This window comes from Mchenga conophoros, linkage group LG10 (genome assembly GCF_057382185.1).
Source record: "Mchenga conophoros isolate Kocher_MC1m ecotype Shallow Benthic linkage group LG10, M_conophoros_male_GT1.1, whole genome shotgun sequence".
Taxonomy (NCBI): Eukaryota; Metazoa; Chordata; class Actinopteri; order Cichliformes; family Cichlidae; genus Mchenga; species Mchenga conophoros.
The window spans coordinates 2,588,949-2,607,100 of record NC_140535.1 but is presented as its reverse complement, the minus strand read 5'-3'; the positions used below and the strand labels follow the sequence as shown (position 1 = coordinate 2,607,100).

The 18,152-nt window shown below is 45.5% G+C and overlaps 1 protein-coding gene across 1 annotated transcript in view; it reads left to right on the top strand.

The window, feature by feature from the left end:
* cxadr (CXADR Ig-like cell adhesion molecule) overlaps positions 1-16,679 on the top strand; it is a 38,341-nt gene extending 21,662 nt beyond the window's left edge. The window contains exons 2-7 of the mRNA XM_085288160.1: positions 4,389-4,561; positions 7,835-8,039; positions 11,047-11,202; positions 11,293-11,415; positions 12,827-12,965; positions 13,982-16,679. Of these exons, the coding sequence (XP_085144286.1) occupies positions 4,389-4,561; positions 7,835-8,039; positions 11,047-11,202; positions 11,293-11,415; positions 12,827-12,965; positions 13,982-14,264 (1,079 nt within the window). The 3' untranslated portion in view covers positions 14,265-16,679. The remainder of the gene's footprint in view (positions 1-4,388; positions 4,562-7,834; positions 8,040-11,046; positions 11,203-11,292; positions 11,416-12,826; positions 12,966-13,981) is intronic.
* Positions 16,680-18,152: the final 1,473 nt, after the last annotated feature.

Genomic DNA, 18,152 nt, shown 5'->3' with positions numbered 1-18,152 from the left:
CGTTGTATAAATATCAGTCTATTCAAATATATACTGAGCTACTTCAGGTCGAAGGACTTCTGTGATTGTCACACGTTGGTTGGTGAAGTCCATTTAAAAACTGGATGTGAAGTAAGCAGCTGTTCTGCTGAGAATCCAAGAGACACATTTCCATCACACGATGGGCCCATCCTAAAACCTGCTTTATCGTTTTATTTTATTTTCACACTAATGAGAAGCATTAAAGCAAAAAAAAATCTAGAAAGCTTGTCTTGTCTTTTGCCTGTAGACTCGGTGTAATCATAACCAGAGACGTGTTTGTAGAGATGAAGAGTACAGAGTCCGAGACTCCTCCTGTTAAAGGGGACACTGATGGACAGCTGCTAATGTTGAGTTAGCGAGTGGGTGAATGAGGAAGCGCTGTATGGCCTGGCAAACTGACTGAAGTCTGTACTATGAGCCGGTGTCTGCACTGCTACTTTGTAATGAAACCACGTGGATGTCTGAGTCGGTTCGAGCCGCATAAACACTTTCAAATGCTGAAGTAACATCAACTTCTTTTTATGAATCTTCCTGCCGTGTCCTCCTACTTAACCTCTTTCTACCTCTCTTTACCACACTCGCTGGCTCGCTCACTTTCCCCCTCGCTTCCTCCCATGCAGTCTTTTAAGCACCACGGCAACCTTCTCAGAGGGATTGGTTGCCAGGAGACAGGATTCGCTCCCCATTGTATGCTGACAAAGGTGGCGGTGAGGTGGGGGGGTTACAATCAGCAGGACTGTGGCGAGTTGGAGGCCTGTGGGACTGGCGCTTTACAATTACGGGTGTGTTGGAGACAGAGGCTGGGAGGGACAGAGAGGGGGATGAGTGAGTGAGATAGTGGTAGTGGGGGGGTACAGGGTGGAGCACGCTGACACCCTAAATTCCTTCTGCTCATTCATTCCTGGTCTCCCAGTAACCATGCTGGGTGTGCTGCGTCAGACAGTGAGTCGCTCACAGAGACGCAGACAGCCACGAATAGTTATTAGGATAGACTTTAATTAGCCAGCATGCACTCCCTCATTGCTCAGCTCTCCTCCTACATGCACACACAGCACACATCTTACTACAATGGCAGACTCGGAGCTCAAGGAAATAAATCTGTGGCTGGAGTCTTTGCATGACTGCGTTTACAACCAGCCCATTTTTCATAGTTTTCCTTGGAATTTAATGATGGCCTTCCTTATCACTCGATTATATTACCCTCAGGGAAGAAGGCCTGTTTACTTTTGCTCTGCTGCTGTTTCTCTTAATAAACACTGAAGCTCATCCTATATAAGCCGATGATTGTATACAGCACCGCTGCAGACTTTGACCTCAGTGAGATCATATCTGTTCTGATTGTGGTGTTTCACATCCTGAATACAGTATATGTTGCTCAACACTGTGTGAGCTGCAAACAGTGTGGTGTGTCTTGTGACATAAGGCATTTTTTTTCCTGTTGGTAATGTTGAAATCATAACAATGAGCTCAACTGAGATGTCCTAGTGTATTTCTAATACACCCAGTGGGTAAATATTATTGATTTGTGGTCTTAAAGGCCCTGAAAACATCTTTTCACACTCACGGCTCAGTTAAAGTTTTTATGTATGGGGCAGATTCTTGTCAGTGATTGAAAGAAGATGGGGCCCAGCTAACGTGATGCCATATGCTGTGTGCTGTCGCACTCACAAGTCCTGATGTAGCAGATTGTCTGATTTTAAAGATGTTTCAGAGCTTTATTTTCAGCACATGCTTTGATCTAATTTGTTTTGTCATTTTTGGGCCGCATCAAACAACATGTTAGCATGCGGCCGTGAGTATGTGCATGAGCTGCACTGTTGTGTGCATGTTGTGTGTACACGGAAACACGGCTTTAATCAGACACAGGTGAAGCCAGTAAACTGCTGCATCCCTACTTGTGACATTCATCATCATCTATCACTTTTAGAAAGGTAGAAATCTCCCGTGCATGCTGCCTCTTACATCAAATCCAGTCTGTTTTTTGCTTTCATTAAGTCTAAAACTGTCATTTACCCGCGAGAGATCTCTGCTGGCGACCTGAGCGGCGCCGCTTCTACATACGCAGACTCTGCTGTTAGCTACAATAGCAGGAGGAAATAAAAGCTCAAATTCACTGCAGCTCATGGAAACTAGACCAACAAGTCTATTGCAATATGGCAAAACTCATGGGCACACCCCGGCTCTCTCCATTGTTTTATGTCTAAATGAAGCTTTGGAAAACAGTGACATGGAAGAGACGCTTGGATGACACTCTGGCGCTTCAACAGATCATTAAAGCTAGTTACGTTACACATTTAATGTCTGAAAAGGGCTTATGAATACTCAGATTACCTTATTTGCATTGCACTTCCTCTACTGGAGTTTATACTTCCTGAAGCAGGATTAAATGGATTTATATCATTGTTGGGGGGGGAAGCTGTGTCTGCATGTTGGGCTTGATGAAGAATTAAGAATACACTACCTGTGTTTTCTTTATCATAACATATTCTGTAACCTATCACAGAATATGTTGTCATGGAGGTGTACAGGCAATCAAATGTGTCTGCCCGTTGAAGGTAAAATATCCTGAAATGGCATTTTTTCTCATTTGTGTGGTGCGTAATGAAAAAGGCCTCTAGCTGCACTGTAATTGAAACAAATGCTACCCAAGGCTCCAGATAGCTGCCATCGATTCAACAGGTGCATCATTACTCATCAGAGAAAGCAGTCGCTGCGATAAACCATTCCAGCTGATTGTTTTTCTCTCCTCTCTAAGCAACTTTAAAATGTGCTGCAGCTTCTTTAAGTGTTTGATGAATCGACACGGCGTTTCTTAATGCAGATGCCAGGCTGAGTATCCGCTTTGACAGTGACAGACACATATCTAGCTTTTCTCTATTTTGCTTCCCATTTCTCGTGCTTCTGCTGAAGGCGGCGGATCGTTCCCATCAAGGGCATCTGTCAAAATCTGTGGGCCGAAACAACCAGCTGCAGCCCCGGTGGCCATGGGAATAAAACTGAGCTTGTGCTATCATATCAAGTGCTCACATTCTCTGAGCTTCAGCAGTAGTGGGTTGGAGTCAGATTGTGACACTTTGTATGTGTTTAAGTTTCATTCTTTCGTCTGCCACAGGGGCATGAAGCCACTGAGGGATGGGGACTTGACTTGTAGCTAACGCTTTCTTTACCTTGAGAGCCTGGAAAACATATTTCCCCTGCAGTGAGCTGTCTCGATGTTAGAATTGCCACAATAGATATCCTGGTTAACCCTACTGTATGATGACATTGAAACGTCGGGGTTAGGCATCCGCGATCAGCTGGTTTGGATAACAGAATACTTTGAAGGTTAAACGATGAATTGTAGTGGTCGTAGTAACATCTACACCTTGGAAGCTGATTTTTTTTTTCCTTCCTTTGATTTTAATTTTTGCTGTTAATGTGTGTAAACAGTTGCCAGGTTTGGCTGCTGTTCCACCAAATACGTGTGCAGATTAGTCCGCTCCATCTGTCAGTTAGTATATGAAAGGAGCTAAAATGAGATGCAGATGTCGCTATGGACCCAGCAGATACATTTAGTTACATGTGTTTGATGCTATTTTGCAGTATTTTTAAGTGTAACACGTTTAAAGCACTTTTTCGCAGCAACATATTGAGATAATTTTTTTTTTTTTAAGAAGTTCTCCCCCTGCTCGTTGGTTGGACGGTGGCAAGCTGTCAGAAGGATTTTAATACATTGAGGCGGCATGTGACAACTCCAGTCTCTATGGGCTGTGCTCCTGCTGGAGCTTAAATCTCTTATTGAATAAAAAATCTTAACCCAGATGATGTCGCCCTGGAAATTATGTTTATTCATTCTAAGAATAAATGCTTAAGAGGCTGCTTCAGTTTGTCGTTATTATTATCACCATTCGTTCAGCTAAGCTACGATCTGCTGCGTTAGTCTTGCTTTACATTGTGCAGATGTAAAGAATATATATATCTGAGACAAAGAAAGATACAAACATGACATGAGTTGTAAAGAACAGAAAAGCAAAAATAATTTCTTTTGCTGTTTTATATTTATTTTTTGTTTTTCTGTCAGTAAATTTAAACCCTTTATGCTGTGATGCAGTGTTTTTAGCACAAGGCTTGCTCTCTTTACTGAAGCTTAGTGCAGTCACCCTTATCACAGACTCTAAGCTCTTTGGTCTCAGAATAAAAACTCCTGTCCTAATTATGAAAAACATGCTTTATTCTCATTTTTTCTTTCAGATGATGTTAAACAGAATATAAAGTCACCTCCAAAACTGTCAGTAAGCTCACAGTTAACAGCTCTTGCAAACGTAGTTGTCCTTGTGTTATTGTATATGTTGCCGTTTGTGACTTTAATTAATGTTCTTTGCTTCCAGGGTTGACCTCAGGTCTAGAGATCACATCATCTTCAGCGTCTACGCCCACAGAGGTGGCCAGCGGACAGAGCGTGAAGCTGGATTGCCAGTTCACTCTGGCTTCTGAAGATTCTGGACCGCTGGATATTGAATGGAGCTTGGTGGCGTCTGACAACCAGAAAGACGACCAAGTGGTAAGTGTTTTAAAATGAAAATATGTGTGTGCTGTCCTTAATTCACGACGGTCTCTGGGCTATGAAAAGAGCTTGGGAAGCTTGAAGCCCTGACAGCACGTGGAGATCCTCCATTTAATGGCAGCCTCGTTCAGTGTTTAAATGTGAAGCCATGAGGAATATTAACTATGTCTGAATGAAAGAATGCCATCACTTTAACAGATGAAGCCAGCGGAGTGCCTGAAACAGCCTTTAGAGATGGTTTCTACTGTGGGACGGTCCTCTCCCGTGGCTCTCTGCTCTGCCACCTGTCACAAAGCTTTTTCATCCCTCTCTCCTTTTTTTCCTCCTTCCCTTGCGTTCTATGGCTTTTTTGTGAGCCAAATGTTATAAATGGGTCACAGCCTCATCATTAGGCATCTCTGTCCTCCACCCACTGTTGTTTCTGTCTGCAGTCCCAACCAGCCCCCCTCTCAGTCAGGTAGAACTGACTGTCTGCACAGTTTTGCCTTTAACTCTGTTTCTTTTTGCTGTGGCTCATTAGCTGGAGTGTGGGAGGAAATACACGTTCCTAGTATATTTGTGATTGTCATGATGAAAGCTCATTGCGAGCACTTTCAGCATGTCTCGTTTTTGTATGAACTGGCCTCTTCCTTGTGTCTGAATACAGCTGCAGAAATATATCAAATATCCCCAAAAAGCCTTTGATTCCACAGTTTATTGTCTTTATTACGTGCCATTTTGCTGGCTCCAGTGTCCACATGTGTTAATGTTTCCAAACCTTTGGAGGGATTTGGACAAGTCGGACGTCTCTCTCTGAACATATTTGTTCTCCTTGACCTATCAGATTTTTCTCGCTACATACGCACGCTCAGATTTGTGTAGCCGTTAACCAACGTGAAGTCGTGCGCACAGTAAATTCTTTGTAATTAGTGGCGTGTTAACTCCAAATTGCCATTTTTAATATATGTGACAGTGTTGAATAGAATTAGGCCAACCTGCTAAGAGCAAAGCTGCCGGGCCAGTCGGAGCAATGAAAGTTTTTAGCCAGAGGCTCAGAACCTTTGCTCACCTGAGCTGTGGAAATCCAAACAAAGGGAAAGGCTGCTGTCAGATAATATTTTTAAATGGAGAACTAGTCTGTAAGATCAGGACACAAGGCCGGGGTTGTATGGCATGTGTGGCATATGCCAGTGACCTCATTTGAAGCTTTTGTTCACATTAATGTGCTTTATGTTTGAGCTTTTCTCAGCATCGATGTAGTGGCAGCGCCTTTTATTTGACACATCCTACATATCGTCAGGATCTTTTTCAGGGTGGTGAAGCATAGCTAATGCATCCTGCTTTGTTAGGCCTCAGTGTGAGATGCCAGACATGCCTACAGTATCAGTCATTTGCATTTGGCTCTCATTGCCTGGCTACAGAGCTGCTGAAGGGAGGGCGTGCCCTGACTGAGTATTCACCACCAACGTGAAAACAACAGCAACAGAAAACGATTACGAAACCTGATGTCAGCAGAGAAAGAGCACGCAGCTCTATCACACAACCTGCTTCCTTTATCTTTGAGTGTAACAGCAGAGCCTTTTGTTTGTTGACGTTATTGAAACGGGAATTTCTGTATATTGAAGGATTTGTGTGTAAAAATGTGACAAGGTTTGGTGAAAGTTGAATCGTTTCTATTCAGAAGCTCATGGACGTGTTTTGTTGGACATCTTCAGGTAGAGGTTGAGCGCTAACCTCGTGAATCGGTTTGAGCTCGTCCCCTGAAAGGTGGCGGCGGCAGCACGTTGAGCCATCCGAGCCAGCAGCCTCAGTGGGAGCGCAGAGACAGAAGGGTGCTCCCCTTCAGCTATGCAGGTTGTTTAGATCATACAGGTATTGCTGCTGTGTGCTTTGCCTCTCAAATGAGCTGCAGCTTTTCCTCTTTCACTCCCCGAGTAACAGCGTCACATGACGATGATGTCATCTCAACGTGTGCTCCGTGAAACTGGCCAGTAGAGCTCTTCTTACCTCTGCAGCGGCCTACCGTTCAGTCACATTGAATGGTAGGCCAGCTGGCGCTTGCATCGTTACACAGCCTACCTGTTGTGAGATGCAGCACTTCTGTCCTTCTCCAGCTGGTCTAGTCATTTGCCCTTTATGGTTTCATGATCTTTTTTTTTTTTATTATTATTCTCAAGGTTATTGTGCAGTTTATTTCTTTATTATTTTAGCTGGAGGTGTGCATGTGCATAAGTACTCCCATCTGTGAAGTAGTTGAGCCCAAGTGAGAGCTCTTGTCTGGCTGAGCTCGGGGCAATTTAATTTCCTCTTCACCGTGGTCTCATCTTGCCCATCTCTGTTATTGCTGCTGATGTTGTGATCCCCAGTGAAGTCAGAAGGATAGGTTTTCCTCCCCTGAGAGCCAAGAGGAATTTTACCACAATTACCTGTTTACATGGCTAATACGTACAAGATGAACACAGCGGGCACTGCGAGTTCGCCTGTCTCGAGAAGCCAGGCGTCCAGTTGGGAATTGAGAGGCAGGGCGAGTCGGCGTAGGCACATTAGAAGCTCGCTGACTCGTTCCCTTTGTTTTGTGCCTTGTGCTTCCTTTCAGTGCTCTGCTTCCTCTGATAGGTTCATTATTCCTCCTCTCCTCCTGCCGCCTTAACTTTCTCTCTGCTCGTCTCCACTCTGGGGTATTGCTGTGTCTGCTGTTGATCATGGCACAGAAAAGCCTGCTGATGACTGTCTCCATGGAAATGTGTAGAAGATGCCAGCGTCTGTGAAAGAGACTGAAAATTCTTTTCATTGTTTGTGTTTCTTGTAGCCTCTGTTCTTTTTCTGTGTGTTTCTGTTCCCCCCTCCACTATCTGCCCACTTCTAGCTACAAAGCCTCTCATTAGCTCCACCTGGCCTTTATTTCTAGGCATTTCCTTGCTGCTTTCAAGACCCAGACAGTTGTGTGCGTGTGTGTGGTGAAGTGGTTGGATAGAATTGGGAGCTTTGTTGACACAGCAGGTGTTGATTTAGCTCCACAGTGCTGGCTTTGTTTGTTCCACCTTCATTCTTCTTACGCACAGAAAGGGCAAAACAGCAGAGGCTGGCAGGCTGAAGGGCAGCGCAGAGATAAGAGACTGTCCTTTATTGCTTCTGTGCATTTCAGCTGGTTCAGTAAACAAAGCCAATGCTTGCAGGAAGTAAACAACTTTCGTCTCAGCGGCTTTGTTCACTTTCTTTTTCTAGCAGAGTCTGTTTTATGTTTTCTTTGGTTTAAATGTGAATCTTTCCTTTGCTTTATTTCCAAAACAGATCATTTTGTACTCTGGCGACAGAGCCTACGAGGACTACGATACACCCGTCAAAGGTCGGGTCCACTTCAATTCGCCCGATCCGAAGAATGGCGACGCCTCAATCAACGTTCTAACGGTGAAGTCAACGGACACCGGCACCTACCAGTGCAAAGTGAAGAAGGCCCCTGGTGTCCGCAACAAGAAAATGCAGCTGCTTGTTATGGGTATGTAGGACGCTCACATTAGCATCAGGCTAGCAGTGTCCTAGCACTGTTTTTCCCTCACAGGGTCAATTCTCTCTGCCTCTGCTGTGGAAACGCAGCAGATCATACGCCCTTTGTCCACTTTGGCTGTTTTGATGTAATCCTTCCTAAGAGAGCATGACCTTCCCTGTGGCTGTAGAGCATTGCCCCTACGCTCGCCGCGATGGTGTCTAAAAGGATTATTCAGACATTCGAAAATATTTTTTTCTGTATTTTACCCATTTTAATACCTGCTTTGTACAATTATAACGTCAGTCAGGAAAAGTTATGCTTTTCCACTTAGAAACCTTAATTAACGGCTGAGCTAGCGACTGCATTGCTAATTAATGAAAAATTCCACTGTTACAAATCAGGCTGAAAGGAAGTGAATGCGCTCAGCTGTTGTTTTTATTGCACAGAGTGAGATGGGTGACACATCATAGTTGTATAAGTCAGACGATTCAGTCCCGAGGCAAACACACTCACAGTGGCCTCACTGGTCAGTCAGGCAGCTAAATGATGTTGAAAGTGAATCGCCTCCCGAAACCAGCTCGCTATTTGCATGTGGGGAAAAACAGCCTACACGTGTAACACTAGTGTGTGTGTGTGTGTGTGTGTGTGTGTGTGTGTGTGTGTTGTGGGATAAGCTGTGTATTTAGCTGCTGTGGAAGCTCTGTTATCAGCACAGTTTCTGTTCTAAAGATAGGACGAGCTCCAGAAATGGCTGCCTCTCCCGCTGACGCGATATCGTGAAGAAAAGCGAGCGCACCGCACCGACTAGCTCAACCAGAAAAACACGAGTTGGTGAGAAGCAAACTTGTGATGCTGCAGCACAAAGCAGTTCTCTAATAAAAGGTGAATGCTGCAGATAATTTGGCCAAAAAATGTGGCAGCATCTGACTCGAGAGGCATCGACGAGGCCTTCGGGGGGGCAAACAGAAAAACTTAGTCACTGCTTGAGTCGTCGCTAATACGTTTGACTGCGCATATGCTGTGATAGCTTCTCCTGCCAGCTATGCTTCTACATTTTTCACCAGTGAGGGAGATTTTTAAATTCTCATTTATTTGAAATTTTGGTTAGTGTTTGAAAAAAACAGCCTAGTGTCGTATGAAACAGGCTGCATGCAGCACAGGCAGTGGTTGATCTTATGCATGAACCTGCTGTGTTTTATCCACCTGTTTCTACAGATCTGTTACAGTTACACTGCCTCCTGTTAAAGTATTAACGGAACGTACGCTGCTGTTCTAGCTATCCTCCTTATTTTAATCATTTGACTTGTTCATTCTGAGCTGCTGTGGATAAGGGCATCGGCTAATGAATAAACATGTAGTGAGGCTGAAATCCGGATAGCTTTAGCTTCGAGTGCTTGTGTGTGTTTGAGAGACCGCTCGAGGCTACAGGAGCTGACAGGCTGCTAGTTGTTGACCCCAGGGGTAGAGGATGTTAAAAGGAGAGGTGAGGACATCTTGCCTGCTCTGCATTTTACCTTGAGGTTGATGTTGTCACGAGGTGGATGGTCCCCAAGAGCAGGGCAGACGTGCACATGTGTGTCTGTGTGCATGAACATAAGCCGACCTGAGTATATCTACTGGGTTTTTGCCGTGGTTTGTCACGATCGCTGCCATGCGCGCACACATGCTCACACCTGCAGTGTACATGGTGTCCAGGTGCTGTGCACAGGGTAGCATGCCTCGTTGTGTATTCTCCTCCGGTTGCAGCAGGACATTGAAGTTAACAGGAGGAGAGTACCCACCTGCAGTTCAGCGCTGCACGTCAGCATCTCTAACAACTGTTTCTGACTAGGCCCCGCCTATGCTCTCGGCAGCCAATCATTCGGCCCTGCCCGTGTTCAGACAATCCTCATCACATCCAGCTCAAAGCTCAACAGCCGATCTCATTAATTCAGTCTGCCTGGCCCGCGAGTCGCTTATATTTCACTTTACCGTTCCACATTTAGCAAAGTTATTTGTGAAGCGGTGCATCTCCTGTCTGTAATGCATACCAAGATCTGTTTTTCTCTTTTCCACACACCTTGTGCACATAATAAATCTGTTCATTTAACGCAGTAGGGCCGCCTGTATCGCGTTGTCTCTGTGCTCTTCCAGCCTCCTTTTGACCTCATCATTCAGGAGAATGAAATCGGCTCAAAGGACAGAAGCCCTAAAAAAAGAGGAGCTGTGCGTTTCAACGCTCAGATGTGTTGACTTGACTTTCACCTTTAAAAGACGCTTTTAAAAATGTCATAACTCACTGACATTTAGTGTGTGTGTGTGTGTGTGTGTGTGTGTGCGAGCGAGCGAGCGAATGTGTGTCTGCAGCAAAGTGCAGGCCAGAGACTTGGGAGCCACGCAGCCTTGGCGTCCATCACTCTACCATCTGTCCATTAGCACCTGCTTCATGTGTGCTCTCCTGCTTTCTGTTTTACCCCCTCTAACCTCGCCCTGTCTGTTTATTAGATCGGGAGGGGCACTCAGTGCTGTCAGTGTACTGTTAATCCTTATGGTTATGCCTGCTAAGCTCCTCCCTTCCCGCCTGGCACCTGGTTCAGATCTGTAGAGCCCCGCTCCAGACGCCATTACAGCACCGTGAAGTCGGCGTCCTGACAGTGAACACAGAGCACAGTCTGTGGCCTTAGATTTCCTCTGTCCAAACATTACCCGTCACTTTCTCTCCCTCCTCTCACTCACCGCGTGTCTGGGCTTGTTTTCGAATCAGTCTCATCTCTTACCAACACCCCGACTGAACGACAGCACACGTGTGCTTGCGTGTCCACTGACGCAGCGCCTTTCTTCCACACGATTATCCTGAGTGACAGCTCTTAATAACTACAGATGTATCAATTACTCTGATTACTGCTCTAATTTGTCAGATGGGCGCTGCTTTGAGTGAGGGAGGAAACTCAACTTTAGAGCTACACAATACACAGACGCACACTGTAAGATTGGAAAATCACTGGGTTGGCTTCCTCTGCCTCTTTGCTCTCCACAGAGAAGCCGTCCAAGCCCAGGTGCTACACTGAGGGCTCCACACATGAAGGCAAAGACGTTGTGCTGAGGTGCACATCTGATGCAGGAAGCAAACCCATGAAATACAGCTGGGAGAAGACTACTGGCAGCAAAGTGCTGCCCGCCTCCTCAGTGCTGGGTAATGCAGCTTTTTACAAGGTCAAACCGTTCAAAGGTCCTGCACATAACTGTTTGTGTTTAACTCTGTCATTTTTCACTGTTTGTTTAGATCCTGTGTCAGGCACAGTCAACGTGAAGAATGCATCTGCCAGTGCATCTGGCACGTATCGCTGCACCGCTACCAATCGCGTTGGCGCCGAGCAGTGCGTGCTCGATCTCAGCGTGACAGCTAGTGAGTACCCAACCGTCTTAATTAGTGTCTATTCAGTCCATTTCACATGTAGAGCTCCCTGTATTCTGGTGTTTAATGATCAGGTTTGGAATAGTCGGAGCAGAAGTTTAAAAGGTTTTCCCAAGGTTATACCCCGTGAGCTGCTCTCGCTTTTAGGACAGCGTTTATACCTACATCAAGGGTGGGGAACTCGAGGGCCGGTGTCCTGCAGGTTTTAGACGTGTCCTTGATCCAACACAGCTGATTTAAACGGCTATACAACCTACTCAACATGTCTCGAAGGTCTCCAGAGGCCTGGTAATGAAAACAGTTGATTCAGGTGTGCTGACTCAGGGTGAGATCTAAAACCTGCAGGACGCCGAGTTCCCCACCCTGACCTATGTTAACAGTATAAACTGTTAAAAAAGGAGGAAAAATCAACACCGACCATCTTGTTGGAATCTTTAGGATGGTGAATATGACGACGTGCTATTTGTTCAAGACAAAAACAGGTCACCATGGCATTAAAATGTATTTATAACATAATTATAGATCGATGTCATTCTTCCTCTTATCAAGTTGTAGAATAGTCTGTAAATCTTTAAAACACGGGGGAGGACGTCAGTGATGTAAATCCTATATATAAACACTTTGCACCTTAATTTCTGTGCTTATTTGCTTTGTTGATATTCAGTAAAAGTTGCTGATTTTATTACTGATCAAATAATCTTCTTGCTTACAGGACAACTGTTACTTATTCTACTGACTCTGTCCTGTTTTGCAGTTGAGTCGGGCTTTGTTTGTTGTCTTGTTTTTATTGGTTTGTTCTTTTTAAATGTTAGTGTAAAAAGTGTTTGTGGGAAAACTGCTGTTGCTGTAGCGTGTGTCACTAGATTATGAAAAGTTTTCCTCAACATACAAAGTAAAGGTGAGTGCATGAAAAGCCTCCAAGGTTATTATAACAGGAAACGGATTGCCAGGTCAGCAGGTCAACCATCAGTCAAGTGCAAAGTCTGATGAATTCTGCCTTTGAAAGACGGAATATTAGAGCGACGTGTTGCTGCCGTGCAGGAACGTGGAGCCTTCATTTATGATGTTATTAGATTTCTCCATCGCAGCTTTTGTTAAATCTCACTGAGCCACAGTGTGTGTCTGTGTGTGTGTGTGTTAATGAGAGTGTGTATGAAGTACTCGTTCTGATCGTCAAACACCACGCTATGGTTTTGTTTACATTTCACTGGAAACCCAGATGTGCTGTCAGCAAACACAGTTTCCATCACATGGATGCCAACAAGGATATTTTGTTCAGTTCAGCACGTTTCGTGTGTTTCATGTGCTTTATGTGCCTGATTAGGATGACATGCTTGTTATGACTCACGAGTACTCTGCTACACCCAGCACCTTAACCCTCTCCCTTCTTTGTGTCGTCCAGTCCCGAATACTGCCGGCATCGTCGCGGGATCCATAATCGCTGTCCTGTTGATCCTCCTCATCATCGCCATTATCCTGTTCTGCTTCTGCCGTGCCCGTAACAGGAAAAAGTACGAGAAGGAAATCTGCAACGAGATAAGGTACTCGATGAGATTTGGCCCTCAGATGCACACAGCTCCAATCTGATGGATTAATATTTTGTCTAGTGTTTGGTGTGAGAGGTGGAGCGTGTCAAGGTTACGTAATGTTGGATTACAGGGGGCGCCAAAGATGCCATAGGTAACCTGTGATTATTGGTGTCGGCTCAGCGTGTAGCATGATTGGTAGTCATCCACACACACACACACACACACACACACACACACACACACACACACACACACACACACACAACGACCGTGGAAATGGTTTTTATCTCTCAGCGTTTTTATTTTTTTTACCCCTCCTCAAATAAACAGCTGTGGTAATCAGTTTGAAAGCTTTGTTCGTTCTGTGCGTCCTGCTTCGTGTTGCTGCCGGCTGCCCTCCCCCTCAGCCCCCCCCTCCGCCACAGCCACCTACTCTAACTCCCCTCGACGTCCGACTCTTCGTCCGGCCTGTGGGCTCTGCACCATCGCTCTGCCGTGGACTGAATCGGTCTTACACCACAATGTGACACCGCTCGCGCTGTAGGACACAAAGGATTAAACCAACAGTCCTGTCTCGCGCACGCAGACACACATTTGCTGAAACGCCACAGCATGAAAGTACGGACTAAACAAGCGCCGGCCCCTCAGGCTCAGTTTGATTGAGCATTTAACTGGATTATTGCTGCTTATTAGCTGTTAATGTGGTGGCAGAGGGAGTCGAGGGCATGGCTGTGTTTGGATGCTCGGCTCAGTCTCTCCAGGCTTTCGCAGTCGGCGTGACTGAGCTGCGGAGACGATGCCTGACCAGCTGACTTCAATTATTTGCCCTTATTATCGAGTCAAGTCATGTTTCATTTTTAAATGACTCGCAGTCGATTCGTTATGTTCCTCGCTGTTCCTACCTGTGGACTTTCTCTTGATTTGCAGGGCATCACAAAATCATTCTCAGTGTATTTGACACCAAGTCCACGATGACGAGTTTCCAGGTTTGTTGTCTAAACGTGCTGCTGTCTGTTTCCCCCCCTCAGAGAGGATGTGCCCCCTCCCAAGAGTCGCGCTTCAACTGCTCGAAGCTTCACTGTGGCCAGCCAGCGCTCCTCACTGGGCTCCATGTCGCCTTCCAACCTGCACGAGTATGCCCTGAAGCCTCAGTACGACAAGATTCCCTCATCAGAGGAGTACGACAGGCCTCCGAGCCAGGCTCCGGTGCTGCCGCCCTCGGCCGGCAAGATGGCCGGCTACAACCTGAGTCGCATGGGGGGCATCCCTGTCATGGTTCCTGCCCAGACGAGGGACGGTTCAATCGTCTAGCGGATCTTCTTCACGGGAAAGGACTGTGCAAAGAGAGGATGGAACGGAAGGAAGCGGGACAAAAGCTGGGATGGATGCACTCGCCTGATTTTTAGCTCTTTATTATTTACATACGGGAATATTCTCTGCTTATGGAGACCCGGCTCTGCTGTGGTGCTGAGAAGAGAATTTGAGTTGTGCACAACAGAGTAAATGAAGTTTTTATCAAATGCAAAAACATACAAAAAAACTTTTATGAATTTTGTCTCCTGGACGTAAAGTTAGCGTGGGTATAAAGCAGACCGGCAAAGTAAATATCTATTGTATATATGCATGTTTTTTTGTTTAGTTTCTGTTTCCTGTCTGTTTTTTAAACATACATGGCCCCTGCTGTAGAGTTGTACTGTATGTTTAAAACAGATCCAGGCCCCTGAGTGGCCTGCTGTACAGCTGTATGCATGCATGTATAAAATTACAGCTGTGTGTGCGTGAGCGTGTGTCTGTGAGGCAGTATAAGTTTCTCTTTCATTTGCTTTCTTTAAAATACTAAATAACTGTTTGATCCAGTCTTCACTCCTCAGAGAGGCTCGTTAGGAGGAAAGTCACAGATCTGGTTTAATCCCTGCACCGAGTGCACCGACTGCTTATGTGGGTCAGCCGTTTTCTTTCCAACGCTTCTTCTGTTGTTTGAATTGTCCACTGTGGGGTTGGCCAGGGATTTGAGGGTGGACAGGATTGGCTGGCGGCGAGGGGGAGGTTCAGCCGAGCAGATCTTGTGATTGGGTGTATTATTGCTTCTTGAGTGAGCTTGAAAAGGAGCAGTGTCCATCCCCCAACTCTTCTCCAGAAAACTTTGAAGAGGTGTAGAGAAATAACGGAGGCCGCTGGACAACAAGGTTCACCGAGCACTCGGCGCTGATTATGTTTGACTGTCCGCAGGCCTTTAACCACCCAAAGGACGTGTAGGCGTCCCGAACGGGTTAAACACCAAGTTTGAATTCATTGGTAGTAGCTCACCCCCCTCAGAGCTGCCACGTATGCAGTCCTCTGTATCTGAGGTGCATTACAAGGAGCCTGTATCTTAATTAACCTTCTCTGTGTGGTTAATGTGAAACCTTTTGTGGCTTAATTAAGATGTTTTTTAATGATGTAAAGCAGGATGAAGACAGTTCCCACACAGAGAAACAAATGGTGAATATTCTGTGTGTCTACGTTATAACCAGTCCAAGTTTATCTTGCTCTCAGATCCTGTGAACGTTGGTGCAGTCGGTCGGTTTAAGTTGCCACAGTGACGTCGGTTATTTAATTCCCATTCTTCCAAAAATCTCATCTTCTATTTTCTAAGAAAAATAAAGGCAGTAATTTAGCAGGAAAAGCGTTTCTTTTCACTCTGACGCCTTATTGTACTCCTCGTTTTAGCCTTACAACTTCTCCTCCGTTCACTTCCTCACAGCTCAGTTATGATGACTTCTATCGTGCCTTGTTTTCCCAGTTGAGTTGCGTTGTAGCGCGTCTGCCACTGGTGCAGTAACATCGCCCTGCATGGCCGCCAGTGCCACGACATCAGAAGAACAATAATCTATACGCAGCCTGTTTTGTACCTTCTGTTGTCCCACTCCCACTTACCTCATACGATTTTTCCCACGGCTTGCAAAACCTTTACGACTGTCTTAAACCTATTTTTTTTTATTCCAAAAACATGATTTTGTTCTTCTTTTTTTTTAAACTTCATTTTAAACCTCAGTAATTGATGTGCTTTTTAAGAAAAGAGACAAAACAGCTAAATGGCTCTGGCTGTACGTATAAATATTTTGTCAAAGTAACCCTATCTAATCGCAACAAAACGAAAGATGTAAAGACGACACTGTCTATATGGATGTTTGTGATGCTCTGCTGTGCTTGACAAATCTATATCTAGGAGGGGGTTAGTGCAGAGAGCGTGTGCGTCAGGTTTTCGTGTGTGAATCGCAGTATCTAAGAGGAGGTGACAGCTGTAGAAAAGTCTTGGCCCCTGGACTGCAGATTTGATGTAACACCAAGAAAAGTGAGATGTGGGCCTGTCTAGACAAAGAATTACATCTGTCAGATCTACTTAAACACTCTTCTGTGTGCAGGTTTGTGTGTGCAAGAGAGAACTGGCTGATGTGTTGCTGAGGGGAGTTTGTTGTGGGCCCTTGTAGGATTCTCTTTAGACCCTTCACCTGCTGGCAAAGTGTACAGAGCTCACAGAGGGGCTCCTGCTACTGTCCCCCTCTGTGCTCACAACATTAATAACTAATATTACTAACCGTACTAACAGTAGCTTTGAAATCAACCTGCTAATACTATATGAAGATCTACTTTTGAGGTTTGCACATGCGTGGAAACCACTTTTCTTTTGTGTGTGTATCATTTGTGCTTTATTTTTGAATAATAAAAGTCCATGAAATAAGGAAACGCTTGGCTGTTGTCGTTTTTTTGTTTCTCTGAGCACTAAAACGTTTATCTCCTGTCCAGCTGATTGTGATTAATTTCAGGCAGTCGCTGAGTTCCACCCCTTACACCAGGTGAGGTGACTTTCTAACCGCTTAATGACCGCCATTAGTCAAAGAAGCAGGCAGGCGGCGATTGCGCCTGCCATTTCCACTCCACGCCGTTCGAGCTCAGAATAAACACGCAGAGGTTTGAGCCCACCTATTCTGTGCGCCGCTTACATCGACTCATCGTCACTCCCTGGTTGCGCCGTTCGGTCTCTGGCATCTTTGCCATTTGTTTCCGTGTTTGCTTAGCTTTTTCAATTACAGCCAATTTCCTCCCTTAGTTAATGTGGTGGGTAATTACGTTTACTGCAAGCCTGCACTAATCAAACTTGTGCAAAATTTGCTTCCTAATTAAGTATGCTGAATGATGTGAAACGCCTGGGTAACAGCTGAGGCACACATGTTGGTGTCGCGTCTTTCTATTGCAATCACTGTCCTCAGCCTCTTTATACACTTAACATGCTGGTGATCTTGACATGCGGATGGATCAATAGATGATTATTAGCCAAAGGCTACACCGCGTGCAGGCTGTGGGCAGGCAGTCAATAACCAGACTAAAGCACTTAGCAGCACTGCTAAGTGGACGTCCATCGCTGTAATTGGATGTCAGTAACAGATAGGGCCACGGAGCATTGATCTGTGGCGAGTCCGAGTCTCCCGTGGAACCTAATAGCTCCCCAGCAGTTGTGCACATCGGGGTGTGTGCAGCTGCACTGATACCAGCGCAATCTCAGCCACCTTTACAAATGGACGTGACTGGATGTAATGGCACTTTTATGGCTGCGCATTCCAAACATTCATTAAAAGGACATTAGTGATGTGTGCTAGTGCACGTGTAGAGATGAGATTTATGGAATAAGCGCTGTTCTCTCATTGAATTAATGTACAAAGAGTCATACATCATCAGTCTCCTCCAGCCCAATATCCATTTGTAGCATTTTTTACCTCTTGTCCTCATTCACATAGCTGAGGGGAGAGAGTGGTGGTGCACTGAGCACCTGGGGATTTGTGCCTGCCTCCCACTTCCCCGGCCCTCCCCCCACCTTCTGCCTGGCTAAGGTATTAATTGTTTGTACAGATAAAGGAGGCTGGTACAGCAGAAAAAAAACACCAAAAAAAACCCTCATTGGTTCTCCAGGAGGGTTTCCTTGGCAACCTTATCTGGTTGTATACAGTCTAAGCTGGCTGCTAGAGGGATGATTTATCTGCCTGCTAACAAAAGAGGCCTCTAAAAGCACAGGTCTCATCAAAGTCGCTATCCTCCCGCGTGATGTCTCCTGTCACAGACGCTAAGCTTTCTGCCATTTTTAGAAACCTCCCTCAGGTTGGGAGAGGGTTGCAGGGGGAATTCTGGGCAGGATGGTGGAATATGCATAATGTGAAGAGTCGG